The 14,480-nt window shown below is 56.6% G+C and overlaps 1 protein-coding gene across 1 annotated transcript; it reads left to right on the forward strand.

Annotated features, from left to right (window-relative positions):
- Positions 1–6,861: 6,861 nt before the first annotated feature.
- Positions 6,862–13,898, forward strand: SLC45A3 (solute carrier family 45 member 3). Its single transcript, XM_039881762.1, is given in 6 exon segments — positions 6,862–7,169; positions 7,439–7,833; positions 8,612–8,794; positions 8,797–9,396; positions 9,631–9,896; positions 12,137–13,898. Coding segments are annotated over 5 exon segments (1,659 nt in total). The 5' UTR covers positions 6,862–7,169; positions 7,439–7,661; the 3' UTR covers positions 12,575–13,898.
- Positions 13,899–14,480: the final 582 nt, after the last annotated feature.

Below are 14,480 nucleotides of genomic sequence, written 5' to 3' on the forward strand. Positions count from 1 at the left end.
AAAGAAAAAAGATGCTCACACCTTGCTCACCACTGAGTGACTGTTTTTGAGAACACGTTTCCACAGGACTGAGTCCGGCCCAGAGCCCTCTGATGATAAATGGGGCTGGTCACTGAACCTAAGATATCAGGGCTGAAAGTTCTTTAGAAACCACTGAATTTGAGATCCTACAGGTGGGACATGAAGAGCTGGGACCAGCACCTTGGTTTGACTGCCAGCTCTGCTCACCTGTGCGTCTGCCCAGACCCTCCAACCCCTGGCCTCTTCCTGTGTACCTCACCTCTAAGGGAGGCCAGCGCAGGGAGGGGACAAGGGTTTTCTGTGCAGATGAGGAGAGCTGCCTGGTCTGGCTGACTGGCAAAGTTTAAGTTCACTAGAAAGGACGCCAGTTCAGGTTTCACTCTGCAGGGGCTGCAGGAAGAGAAGGGGAGAGGGAGAGGGAACTTCAGCCTGGGACGGCAAGTGCCCAACCACCCCCCCCCCCCCCCCTGCCGTTCTCCCAGACTCTTCTTTCCCCACCCTGGACCAAGGAGTTTCTCTGGACCACTACCCAACTTCTTAGGGAAACATTTACTGTGGCCCAGGTAGAGAACAAATTTGATTACCAATTTCTGCCAGGAGCAGAGTCCAACTCTGGGAGGGAGTAGAGAAAAGGGCAGTTCTGCCCCCGGACGTCTTGGTTTCTCAGCTCAGTTTCAGGCGACCTCTGCCCCTTGGCACTCTGCTGTGTTTGAGCAGTGTGAAGGCAGGTGAAGGGTGGGCTCGCTGTGCTGCTGGGGGCTCTTCTCCACCTGGTTTCCCTTGTCACTCTCTGTGGAGTGATGTGACCATCCCCCCCAAGCCATGTGGCCTTGTCAGTGAGCACTCAGTGGGCACCTGTCCATGGAGAGCCCCCTGTGTGGACGGGCTGGTGCGGGGTGGGTGTGAGACATACAGCTGTACCGTCATAAAGAACCTGAGACAGCATCTGGACTAGTTTTCGTTTTATAGATGTGGAAACTGAGTCCCAGAGAAGGGAAATGGCTTGTTCAGGCTACACAGCTACAGACACTGCTGAAACTGAACTACCTGTCATGGCTCCCAGTTCAGATCCCTTTCCAGATGGTTTTCAAATGGTTTGAATTTTCCATTTATCTGTGCAACCTTGGGCATGTTAATGAATTTCTTAATTTTTATTCTGATGAAGTAGGAATATTAAATAGTACCTACTTTGTAGGATCGTACCAATGGTATGAATTACAGAGAGAGGTATGTCAGGTACCCAGCACATGCCGGATACCTCCTGGACAGTTAGGGGGTGTCAGCCACTGCAATTATGGTTATTTCCCCTGTGGATGGGAACCACCCTGTCTCATAACTTTGGGATGTTTATCCTACCCTCAGTCTCCATTCCTGGCTTCCGACACTAGGCAGGTCTGCTGCAGTGACCTCTGCTTACCTGTTGGGGCCAGCACCTGGGGAGGCATTTACATTCTTGGCATTCCTCTTGCTTCTGGGGGCCGAAAGAGGTGCTAGTGTGGGTGAGGGAGGCTCCAGGTTGAGAGGGGAATGGCAGGGAGAAGAAAGGGGTAGCTGGTCGCCCTCCGACCTCTGCTGCTCCTGCTTGGGAACGAGAAGACCCCTCTCAGGCTTCTCCACTGAAGAAGCCCAGGCAGCTGGAGGAGAAGCTGCTGGGACTTCCACATACTTTCTCTCAAACACACTGTGAAGTTTCTGGTATTGATCTAAGTTTCCTTGCCTACCAAATGGGTATATTCTTTATATCCACCTCATCGAACGGCTGGAAGATTTGAGCGCTTGAAAGAGTGCCTGGCATGTCATACATCTCAGTGTTAACTGCTATCATTAATTGCAGATGAGGAAACTGAGGCTCAGGGAGGTCAGTTAACAAGGTCACACGGTCGTAATAGGTGTAATAGGCCAGGCTGATTGCCCAAAGGAGACCTCTCTTACGGATGCTCCAGGTTCAGTGGCCTGTGGCCCCTGGGAAAGAAGAGAGCTCCAGGTCTAAGAGTACCAGTTGTCTTGGCTTGAAGTACTTGGTCAAGGTGACCCAGCGTGACCCTGGGTCGCAGCTGTTCTCAGAAAGGAAGTCTGATTGGGAGGCCCATTGCCTGGAGTCAGCTGTATGTCTGTGTTGACCGTCACCATGGGATTGCCAGGTGCCCCTTGGGAGGGGTGCTTCACCTCAGCTTAGGCTGCCGGGGACTGACTGGCCAAGGTGAGGGTCAGGCCTGTCACTGGGTCGGAGAGGCTGGAGCGGCTCAGGGGCCGGCCTGCCTGCCGTCCTCTCCCCTCCCGCTCCCAGCCTCCTGCAGCATTTGGTTCCTTTCTGAAGCTGGGGTAGTGGAGGGGGCTCTCAGACTGGGCCACAAAAGCAACTTTCCTCCACGCCACTGCCACCTGTTGGGTCTTGGCACATTGGGGGTGAGTGGGGGGAGGGAGCAGTTGCCCTTTTCCCAGTGTCTGCGGTGTGCCCCCGCAGGCCCCCCAAGGCCTGGGATTCTCTTTGCCGCCCAATGTGACAGGGGCTCAGGAGCTGGAGGGGGTGGGGGGCCCGCAGCAGCTGGAAGGGAATTGAGTGGGAAGGGGCCGGTGCTGGCAGCCGGGAGAGAGTTTGATGGATTACTCTGCAGGCCGAGAGGTTTCTCCCTAATCCCCTTTTGTGTCCTGGCCTGCAGCCCCCTCACTCTCTCTGACAAGCTGCTAAGCAGAAGGCTTCCAGTCCTGGTGAAGAAAAGGCAGCGCAGCAGGCGAACTCTAAATCCCTGGCCTCTGGGCCCTGGGGGAGGCGGGTGGGGGGAGAGGCGGGGAGGCGGGGGCGGAGGAGCGTTTGGGGAGGGGAGAGATGCCCTTTTAGGGAGGGGAGAGGGTGGATCTTCCTCCTTTCTTAGAGTCCCTTGAGGTGCAGAGGGTGCATTCTGAGGGATGTTTTCTGGTGTCTGTGGGACCCCTCCAAAGTCGTGGGCCTCGGCTATTTGTGTAAATCACTACTTTTTTATAGGATGGGATCGGGGAAAGCAGACCCTTGCTTCTTTGGAAGTATTTGAGCCCATAAAATCAAAGACTAAATGTGGGATGGAAGGGACAAAGCCATGTACGGTCTCATCCCGTGCCCCCTTCCTCCCAGCGGCCCAGCTAGGAATTCCCACAGCCTCGAATCCCTGACAAGGGAGTCTGTAACGTTGGAGGGCTCATTGCCTCACAAAGATGTTCGTTTGCAGGTCTCCTGGCTGGCCAGCACAGCTTCTTTCTGGGGTGTCCCAGGGTCGCTTGTGGAGCCGCCATGAGGGTGGAGCTGATTTGGGGAGTGCAGTGTGCTGGATTTTACTAGGTAAGGCCAAGGATATAGTCCCCAGGAACAGAGGCAGGTGGGGAGGTGACAGGGAGGCTGCGCAGGTGAACTCTCAGACCTCTTCTCTGTCCCCAACTAGAGGGCCTGGGAGAGCTCGACTGGGAGAACCAGATTCTGGGGTCCAGCGCTGTGTGGAGGAATGGGGGTCCTTCCTACCTTGAAGTCTTGCAGCCTCTACCTGCGTTTGCTCCCCACCCTCGGTCCTGGCCTGGGGCAAGACAGCCACGGGTAGGGTGTGTATTGGGGCGATTGGCCTGGAGTCACCCCACCCCTTTCTGCCGCTGAGTCATTACCCCTTTGGCTAGCCTACCCCGGCCCCAGTTTCCTCCTCTGCGGGGAGGGGCTGCCCAGCTGGGGAGGGCCGAGGAGCCGCTCCCCTGGAGCTGTGAGAAAGCAGCGCTGTCTTTGTGAGTATGGAGGGAGGCCGGCAGGGTCTCGGGCTCCGCGGGGTCAGGGTGGGGGCTGCGGCCGTTTGAAGTGCCTGGGCGGGGTGCGAGGAGCTGGCCCGCATAAAGAGGCCATAGAATTGCAGCCTGACACCGGCCTGCGGCGGGGCTGCCCCAGCCCCGGCTCCCTCTGGCCTCTGTCTGTCCGCGGAGGGGACTCTGCTCCCCCCGGCTCCACCTCAGCCAGGCGGGGTGGCAGGAGCCCCTTTGAAAGCCCTCAAAGGCCCCTTTCTATGTCCCCCTGCCCCTCCTTCCCTGTGCAGGGAGCTGCGGGAGTGGGCTTCGTGGCCTTTCCTCTCAGCCTCTCTACTCTGTCTTCTAAATTTTGGAGAAAGTTCAGGCCAAGTTTGTTCCTGCTGCTCAGTGTAATTTCCCCATAATTTCCTCATACTCTCTGAAGTAGGTTACGTCTGAGCCCACCGCCTGCTCTGGGGGTGCCACGTAGGTCTCCCGGTTCCTGGAGCTGGCCAGGTAGAATGCAGGTTCATTGGTCCTGCCAGGGCCCCTGGCTCTCTGGGCTGGGGTTCTGCCCCCTCACGGGTGAGGTGACTGGGGTGGAACTCCAGGAAGGTTCCCAGAGGTCTTGGGTTTCCTCCAGTCATCAGGGGGCCCAGCGAAGAGGAGAGATAATCGGAACTTGAGAGGGTCTTGTCCTAGAAGGCTGCTGTTCCTTCCCTGGAGGTCAGGCCAGACTCCCCCTTTCTGTACCTCCACTTCCCTGCTCTTCCCACCCTCTCCCCACCAGGTGAGCTCAGAGGCTGGCTCTTTGGGTTGATCTTCTGTTTGCCAGACAGGCAGAGTGTTCCAGGAGCCGTGGTCAGGAGGATGAGTCAGAAGCATCTCTGAGACTGGAGGGTACAGGGGAGAACTGGATCTTGTCTTGTTGCCTGTAACCCTGAGGAGGACAGGGGAGCTCCACAAACAGGGGACCCAGCCGTGATCCGTCACTTCCGAGTTTTGATGAGAAGTGCGTCCTGGGGCTGCAGGGAGAAGTGTAGCTGGGAAAGCGATGCTGAGCCGCTGCTTGTCCCCACCGCCGCCTCTCTGAGCCGGGAAGCCGGGCAGGGCCTGGGTTTCTCTGTGCCCCAGAGAAGAAGGCCTGGAGGGATGGCTGGTGACTGGAGTTAGTGCTGTGGGCATCCTCTGTCATTTCCTCCACCCCTGAGCACCCTGCAGTGGGAATGAAGAGGGGGAAACTGGGGCACTGAGGAAGATCTTCAGAGAAGAAAGGGGGCTTTGGAAGGGAGAGTATTCTTAAGCGCTTGGAATTCCTCAAGCAATTCTGGGCTGGAAAGAGTAAAGCCTGAGGGTTGCGGGGGGGTGGTGAGAATGCCCTAGACCCCTGGACACAGTAGAAATCAAAAGGGGGAGGACGGGCTCAGCAACCTAAGAACCAAGCGGGCAGAGCAGGGCTTGAAACCAGCCCACTTCCTACCCTACTCTGTTCAATGAATTCCTCACCTGGCCCTCCCCCTGGTTGGTTACCTGGTAAAAAGCCTCTGGGGGGCAGAGGGTGGCACTGGGGAGGGAGCCCCAGCTGATGGGACTATCTGGGTTGTAGGAAGATGAGGGGAGATCCCTCTCTTTACCCCTTTTTGTCTTTCTCCCTTATGGGCTAAGGAGCTGGACGAAGGGAGGATAGAGGCAGGTGAGGTGGTTAATAGTTGCTGGAAAGATGCAATTTATTTTAAACGGACCAACCAGGACTTGGGAATGGGGGCTGGCTGCGGGTGAGGTTGGGTCTAATGGTCTGTGTTTGCTCGGTGAAGACCTGGTCCTTAAAATCCCAGAGCAGGTGAGGGTCCAGGGCCTGCCCAGGCTGAGGGCAGGGAGTGGAATGGGCTGGAAGCCTTTTGAACCAGAACCCCTCCCTCCAGGCTGGAAAGCACCACCCATCTCCTGTTTTCCTTCTGGGGGTGCTATGGCAATGCTGCCACATGAGGGGCTTGGCTCAAGCTGAACTCGCAAGCGCCCAGCTAAGACTAATGTCTGGTACTCCCTCCCCTCCTTGTGGAGTCACTTGGGCCAGTGTTTTACACTTGTCCCCATGCCATCCCCATGAGAGTCTGCGCCCCTTCCCAGAGTGGGTAGGCTAGCTCTAAGCGGAACTTCCGGGAGGAGGCTGCTGGTTGCTCAGCCTTATCTGAAGCCCCTTCCTTCCTGGTCGACTAGCTGCAAAATCCCAGAAGGCAGTTACGGGATGGTCACCTCTTACCCAGGATCGATGGCTGTCTGATCTCTCTGTGGCACAGCTCAGAGGGCACCTGCAGCACGTTTTATAACACGCAAGACCCTGTGGGGTTAAGTGTCACTTGAAAAGATAAATGAGGTTGAAGTTCTAAATTACGAGACACTGAGAGTGGAAGAGGGAATGAGTGGGGGCTGAGGGTGCGCAGGTGCGGGAGGAGACTGGGGCCTCTGCCACCGTGCGCCTGGCACAGGGGTGATGCCCTGTGCAGAGGTTACGGGTGGAGCTGGGAGGCGGGGAAGGTACTCCGACTCCAGCACGCCTAGCCCGAAGCTCTGTGCACCTCTGCTTTGGCATGGATGACCGGTTAGGGGACCCTTCTTGCCCTTTCTCACTGAGACCCCCCCACCCCCATTCCTCCTCTTCATGGTTGACTTAATCTTTCCCCTTTTCTAAACAGGGCATGCTGCAGTGGGTGCCCTTGTCAGGAAGTAAGACCGGGAAGCCAGCTCTCCCCGGGGGCTGGGGGCCCAGGGTGGGAGCTTGCCCAGTGGGATCTGCACAGGAGGCAGGCTTAGAAGGAAGGGCTGTGGGGACTTCTCTGCTGAGAATGGAGCTGTTGAGAGAGCAGAGAAAGGCTGCCCAGGAAGCAGTGGGGCACCCTGCCAGCCCGGTGGTCAGCAAAGCGCCGCGGCAGTTACGCAGTTGGGTGTTTCGCGTTCTCCTGTGAGGCTGTGGGGATTTGGGAACGACCGTACCGCTACCATCTCCGCATAGCAAAAGGGCCACGGGAAATGTTTTCCTGGCGAACACGAAAGCGCGTGGCGCGGCGGCGGAAAAGGCGTGTTTGCTTCGCAGCCTGTAAAGTTCATCCAGGGGAGCGCTCTTTCTGTGGTGTCTACGAGAGTTTCAAACCCAACCCAACAAACCACAGCCTCTCCTCTTTTCCCCCTTGGCCTTGGCCTTGGGGGTGGGTGTTGTAGTGCAATGTGGCTCATGGCCAGGCCACCCGGAATAGGAAGTGCTGCTCTTAACAAAGGAGAATTGAGCAGCCCAGCTTTGGGAAATAGAGGGAGAAAAGCAAACAAACCTGGCCTGACAGAGGGTCTCCAGGGTTCCTTGATAACAGGGCCTAGGGATCTGAGAATTTAGTTGGTTTGATTTTTTTCTATACTAGCAGGTGAGGGCAATTCAAAGATATTCCAAGACACAGAATAACCAACATCTGTTTGGCTCTAGAGTGTGCTGAGGTTTAAAAATCGTATTTACCTTATTAATTATGTCAGCCTTAGGCTAATATTAACATATATTTCCTGACTGAGCAGGAGGGGGTGGCAGGGCCACACCATCAGCCTGAGAGTGAACAAGATTAGGAGAATTCAGAGCCGATCTTAGACCTGGTTCCCAGGACTTAACACTCAGTGTGTTGGATTGTCCCTGCCTTTTTAGGATCTGAGTGCTATATCCCCCACCGAGGCACCCCATGGCAACAGGCATTTAGCATGGGCTGAGAAGCTGGACTTGCACGGAAGGCTGGCAGAAATGGCCTCCTGGCTGGGTCCTAGGCAGTTGGCGGCAGCAAAGAGAAGTGGCCTGAGCATCTGGAGCAGGGCTGGGACGAAACAGCGCTGGAGTGAGTGACCAGGCCGGAGCCCTACCTGCCTGACCCACCATGGTCCAGAGGCTGTGGGTGAGCCGCCTGCTGCGGCATCGGAAGTCCCAGCTCCTACTGGTGAACCTGATGACCTTCGGCTTGGAGGTGTGCCTGGCCGCAGGTATCACCTACGTGCCACCCCTGCTGCTGGAGGTGGGGGTTGAAGAGAAGTTCATGACCATGGTGCTGGGTGAGTCACCACATCCTCCTGCCCTCCTGTTCCAGGTACATGCTGCCTAGAAGTAGAGCAACCGTGTCTCTGCCCAAAGAGCTGCTCGGAGGGAGGGGCGGCTGTCTGCTGGGTAGGCATGGCTGGGGACAGGGGCGACCCTGGGGCCCAAGAGGAAGAACAGAGTACAGGGACATGCCCTGGTCGCCACGACAGCCCTGACTCCTGCACAACGACTGGCCCAGAGGCAACAGTGGAGCAATGCCCTTTCCGCTTTGTCTAGCTCTTTATAGTTTATGTCATTTAATGCTAGTAACAAGCCTTCGAGCTTATCCGGTCCACAGAGGAGATCTGTAAGAGGCCAAGTGACTTTGCTAGGCTGTACGGCTAGCTGCTGGTTAGTAAGATCGGTCTCCCAGCCGGGGCTCTTTCTTACCCATGGGTAAGTGGTCACCATCGTGTGACTCCAGGAAGAGGGGCCTCTGTCTGGGTTACAGGCTCTGGAGTCAGACGGCCTGCTGAATCTCTGCCTCCCACCCTCCCTAGTTCTGTGCCTGGACAAATTTATCACTTAACAGTTATTCTATGCCTCTTTTCCCATCTTAAAACGGGGCATTAGTGATCCTCGCTATGAGGAATAACTTAGAGTCCCTGTGAAGAACTCAGCACGGTGTCCAGTCAGGACTGGTCCTCCCTGTGATAATATCATGGCCATTTCCATCCTTCTCAAGGTCAGTCCCCTCTCCCCTGCCCCTCAAGAGCCTCAGCCTCTGGCTCATACTACTTGCCCTTCTTGCAGGCATCGGTCCAGTGCTGGGCTTGGTCTCGGTCCCACTCCTAGGCTCAGCCAGTGACCACTGGCGTGGGCGCTATGGTCGCCGGAGGCCCTTCATCTGGACCCTGTCCCTGGGCGTCCTTCTGAGCCTCTTGCTCATCCCGAGGGCTGGCTGGCTTGCCGGTCTGCTGTGCCCGGACGCCAGGCCCTGGAGTTGGCACTGCTGATCTTGGGCGTGGGGCTGCTGGACTTCTGTGGCCAGGTGTGCTTCACTCCACTGGAAGCCCTGCTCTCTGACCTCTTCCGGGACCCAGACCACTGTCGCCAGGCCTTCTCCGTGTATGCCTTCATGATCAGCCTCGGGGGCTGCCTGGGCTACCTCCTGCCTGCTATCAACTGGGATGCCAGCGCCCTGGCCCCCTACCTGGGCACCCAGGAAGAGTGCCTCTTTGGCCTGCTCACTCTCATCTTCCTCACTTGTGTGGCAGCCACGCTCTTTGTGACTGAAGAGGCCGCGCTGGGCCCAGCCGAGCCAGCAGAAGGGCTGTCGGCCGCCTCTGGGCCACCCCGCTGCTGCCCAGGCCGTGCTCGCCTGGCCTTCTGGAACCTGGCCGCCCTGTTTCCCCGGCTGCACCAGCTCTGCTGCCGCGTGCCACGCACCCTGCGCCGCCTCTTCGTGGCTGAGCTGTGCAGCTGGACGGCGTTCATGACCTTCACACTGTTTTACACGGACTTTGTGGGCGAAGGGCTGTACCAGGGGCTGCCCAGGGCTGAACCAGGCACCGAGGCCCGGAGACGTTACGATGAAGGTAAGGCCCGGTGGCGGGGGGCTGTTGTGGGAGCTGCCCTCCAGGGGAGGCTCAGGCACAGGGAGATGCCCACCCCCTGTGCCTGGGCCGGTAGCTGTGCATCTGCGCACCCCGGTTTTCCCATCAGGAAAATGGGCCCATCTGCGCGTGTGGCCCCTAATCTAAGGTCCCCCGTTGCATTGGGCTCCTCCTCCCTCCCTGTCTGACCTCCTCTTTCCCCACCTTTCCGTCCAGGGGTCCGGATGGGCAGCCTGGGGCTGTTTCTGCAGTGTGCCATCTCCCTGCTCTTCTCTCTGGTCATGGACCGGCTCGTGCAGAGATTCAGCACACGGGCAGTCTACCTGGCCAGTGTGGTGGCTTTCCCGGTGGCTGCTGGCGCCACGTGCCTGTCCCACAGCATGGCTGTGGTGACCGCTTCAGCCGCCCTCACCGGGTTCACCTTCTCTGCCCTGCAGATCCTGCCTTACACGCTAGCCTCCCTCTACCACCGAGAGAAGCAGGTACTCGTGCTGGATGCTACACTGAACAATGCTGGTGTGGGGGTTGGAGTGGGGCTTGCCAGCCCAGACCTGGCATCAGGCAAGAGAAGCTGGGGAAGGGCATTCTTTGATCAGAGAGGAAGCCCATGTAGCCCCGGGGTCAGAGACGTGGGCTGCGGAAGGAGGGTGTAGATTATACTCTGGGAATGACTTCCTGGTGTCAGGACTGTAAAGCACTTGAGTGGATGATTACAGGAAACATGAAATCCTTCTCTGGGAATCCTGAAGAATCAGGCTAACAGAAGCCCTCAGTCTGGGGTGGGCTGTTCCATGCAGAGGCAGGGGGCTGGATCGGATGACCTCTGGGGCCTAGCTTCAGAAGATGGTGAGTAGGAATGGCCTGATGCTGGCAATACCTCTCCTTATTCAGGGAGAGGCAGGGAGAAGCGTTGTCACTGACCCGTGCCTGCTTTGGTCTCCTAGATGGAAAAGGCTCCTTAGTGTCTCCTCTACTGGTTTATCTTCCTTTTCTGTCTAATTCTCTCTTTTAAAAAATTTTTATATTATTTTTTTCGATTATAGCTGACATACAATATTAGTTTCTGGTGTACAACACAGTGATTAGACATTTATATGACTTATGAAGTGATCACTCCGATAAATTCAATTCTCCTTTGCCTCTGTCCCCTTCCCCTACCCCCACGGCAGATCTCTGCGTCTGACGCTCCTGACACTGCTCACCTGGGCACTGTGTAAGTCGGGGGGCCTCACACTAAGCAGCCCCTCCGGGGGCTCCCTCCTCAGGGAAGCCTCCTGACCTAGGCTGTGTGATCACTTCTGTCTACTGGCCTCACTGAGCTGCAGCCCTGGGTGCAGAGCGCTGCCCAGACAGGCAAGAAGTTGGGTTGTCCTGAGGGGCGAGGCAGGCCAGCCCTCAGCTTCCATGCTGTCAGGAAGATGTGTCTCTGCCCTTGTAGGTTGTGAGTGGGGTAGCAGAGAAACACAGCTGGGAGGCTGGTTAACCCACTGGGTATCTGCAGGGGTAGGGTAGCAGGAGGGCCCGGGTTCTTGGTGTCAGTACGCCGATAACCTTTGTCGACCTCCACTCTTCTGCTGCCCTGGCCGAGGGTTGGGGGCTGCTGTCCGGAGGCCACACTTGGGCACATACACTCGTGCCAGGGAATGCGCTGGGGCTGGTCCTCCCCTTGGACTGAGGAGCGTGTCTGTCTCCAGGAGCCTCTCCAGGCCACAGCCTCACTGGTCTTTCCTGGGGTGGCGGGCAGGAAGGTAAGGTCCTGGGAGGCTCACTTCAGCAGCCATTGATGGCACGCTTGGCCTTGCGTCCCGCCTGTGCCTGCCTTTGCCCACCTCCATGAGCCACGGGCTCCCCTGGGGTCAGGGCTGAGCTCGGCCGTGACTCTCAGCTCTAACACAGCCGACAGCAGAACTCTTCTGGGTTGGGCACTAGTGGGCATGGGACAGTCCGATAGGTTGTAGCCTCATCCTTAAATAGGAGGCTCAGGCCGCTGTGACCAGGGCAGGGCCAGGTCACTCTGATCTGAGGCAGACAGTGAGAGGGCAGGGAGAAGGACTTCAATGTTAGCACAGCCCGGCTGTGGTCAGGAGGAGCGTGATTATTCCTGCTCCTCTCTTCCTCGAGGGTGGGTCTGCCTCCCGGGCCCTCCCCTCAGACTTCACAGTAGGGCAGCCAGTCCAGTCAGGGCCTGTGCCCCAGTGGGAGCAGAGCTTCTCTCTGAGGAGCATGATGGGGATTTCCCGATGGCCAAGTGGTGGGGTGCAGGAAGGAGGAGGGGTAGGGGAGCCTGCTGGGGCGGGGGACAGGTGGGGGCCCAGCCTTGGGTTTTACTCGTCTGTTCTTCCATGTCTCTTCCCCGTCTTCATTCATTCTGTCCGTCTTTCCCTTTCCCTTGGGGTCTGTTCTCTCCCAGCCTGCAGAGCTGTCTGTCTGCCACCCACCTGTTCTAGGAGAGGCGAGAGGAGACCCAGACTTCTGGTTTCAGATCTGTCCCATCCCTGCCCTACCCGCTTCTCCCACTGCTGAGGAGGATCCTGACTAGACCCAGACCAAGCGGGGTCTGCTCAGTTTTCTGACTCGCTGCCTGGTTTTCATTAGGGCCCATTGCCTGGTTTCTTCCAGCCCCAGTGATAAAAGGCCAGGGCCTGTTCTCATAGCTGGGGCATCCCGTGCCCGGGTACACACCTGTCCTCGCCCTCTTTTCTTTCCTTTGTCCCTTCACCAGGTGTTCCTGCCCAAATACCGCGGAGACACTGGAGGTGGTGCCAGCGAGGACAGCCTGACGACGAGCTTCCCGTCGGGCCCCAAGGCTGGATCCCCCTTCCCCAGCGGACATGTGGGTGCTGGAGGCAGCGGCCTGCTCCCATCTCCGCCCACGCTCTGTGGGGCCTCTGCCTGTGATGTCTCCATGCGTGTGGTGGTGGGTGAGCCGCCCGAGGCCAGAGTTGTTCCAGGCAGGGGCATCTGCCTGGACCTTGCCATCCTGGACAGTGCCTTCCTGCTGTCGCAGGTGGCCCCATCCCTGTTTATGGGCTCCATTGTTCAGCTCAGCCAGTCTGTCACTGCCTATATGGTGTCAGCTGCAGGCCTGGGTCTGGTTGCCATTTACTTTGCTACACAGGTAGTATTTGACAAGAGCGACTTGGCCAGATACTCAGTGTAGAGTACTTCCTACCCAATGAGGGAGGGCCTGTCTTATTGGGTCCCAGCTCCCCATTTTCTAGGCTCCAGGTACCCTCCTAGGGCTGCAGGGCTGGCCTCCCAGTGTTTATTGCTGCCAAAGTGGTATGACTCTCTGTTGCCACCCTGTGGCAGTAAGGTGCATAGCTGCACAGATACAGCACTGGGGCTTCCCTCCCACCTCTGCCCAGTCTTAAGGGCTGGCTGACTGGTACCTCTCCGAATGGTCTTCAGTCTGGACTTCTACAGGGAGAGAAGGGTGGGGCATTTGGTTAGTGCCATGCACTGGAATGCAGGACTCTAGGGAGATTATCCAGGCTCAGGGTCAACAGCTAGTATCCTGGTCAAGACATACCCAGAGAAGGGGTTTGGGGAGCTGAGTAAACTCAATCACCAGGTCTCCCATCTCCAAGCCCCCTTATCTTGTAGGATTCCCCATATGTTGCTCTTGCATGGGAGTTTCTAGTGTGGAACTCTCCTCCACAGAATTTGAAAGTATGAAAGTTACTTGGGGGGCTGAGTCCTGAGGGAGAAGATGCTGCCTGGCCCCACAGCACTGCCTGTTCATTGATTTCCCCAGCCCTACATTTTATCAGGACATGGTTTATTGGCCTCTGTGTCGCCATCATAGGGACACGGGCCTTTAAATATTTAAGTTATTTATTTAAATAGAGGGAAATTGATTCCCAGCTCTGCCATGCTGGTGTCTAGGAGGTGACGACCCCAACAACTGGGTCCCCTGAGGTGGCTGGTTATTGGGCTAAGCATTGCCAGAATCTCCTCCTAGAGTGACTGGTCTGGCCCCAAAACTGCCTAGCCCAGGAGCTTGGAAGCTCCACTCACCCCAACTCCTCTTATCCAAGGTCGGGGGAAGGTGGAGGGTAGGGATCCAGGTCTTAGCAGCCTTCCTGGTCTCCCATCCTCTCTTGGCCCAGCCTGCCCCCACCCCAGTCCCCTCTGCTCCCTCTAGGACTAGGCTGATGAAGAAGCTGCCCACCCCCCACCTTTCCCCACTGGCTCCATAGCCCTCTCTTAGGGGCTGTTCTGGAACCGGAAGCACCCAGTGTAGCTCCTCGAACCTTTATCTGTCTCAGCCCCCAGGGCATATCTGTGCTTGGCAACTCTGGCACAAAATCTCAGGAGCACCCCTTGCCTGGGCTAAGGAGGTCTTATCTCTGCAGGGGGTTTAAGTGCCATTTGCAATAATGTCATGTCTTATTTATTTAGGGGAGTAAATATTTTATACTGTATGTGATCAATCAGAGTATAATGTTTATGGTGATGAAATTAAAGTCTTATATGTTTAATTGGTCTATTTTTATCTTTCTGCTGGAGAAGGACCAGATCTCTCAAAAATTATCCTCTACTGCTCAATCTGTCCCTTGGTTTTGGCAGCTTCAGTTCCTAGAGCCACCAGCAGATGGAGCCATAGACCAGCACTCTGCTATCCTTTGGCGATTGGGTGTGGTTGTGCCACCCACCATCCCCTGGATTGGGGAGTTTTTTCGAAATGTGGAGAGAGGGACAGGGGAGAGGGACAGGGGTGGGAAGAATATAGAGTGCAGGGGAGTTGGGGGCATTTTCCTTCTCAAAGGGCTCATAGTGTGTCCAAAGAGATGGAGCAAGCACCCATTATCAACTACTTCAGTAGCAACACACCTAGCACATGCATAGGATTTTGACCCCACTATGCCTTGGTTCCCATCCTTTCCCATCTCCTTCACCCTTCCTTCCAGGTTCAGGTCAAGTTCAGACCCTTGTCATCTCCCTCATCCCTCCAAACTTGACAAGCCTTTCTGTCTCTTAAATTCAAGTGATCAGCAGCAAGAACTCGTTTTTTGTTTTTGTTTTTGTTTTTTAATGTTCTATATTTTACTTAACTTTTTATT

Source organism: Pteropus medius, unplaced genomic scaffold (genome assembly GCF_902729225.1).
Source record: "Pteropus medius unplaced genomic scaffold, Ma_sr-lr_union100, whole genome shotgun sequence".
In the NCBI taxonomy this organism is placed as follows: Eukaryota; Metazoa; Chordata; class Mammalia; order Chiroptera; family Pteropodidae; genus Pteropus; species Pteropus medius.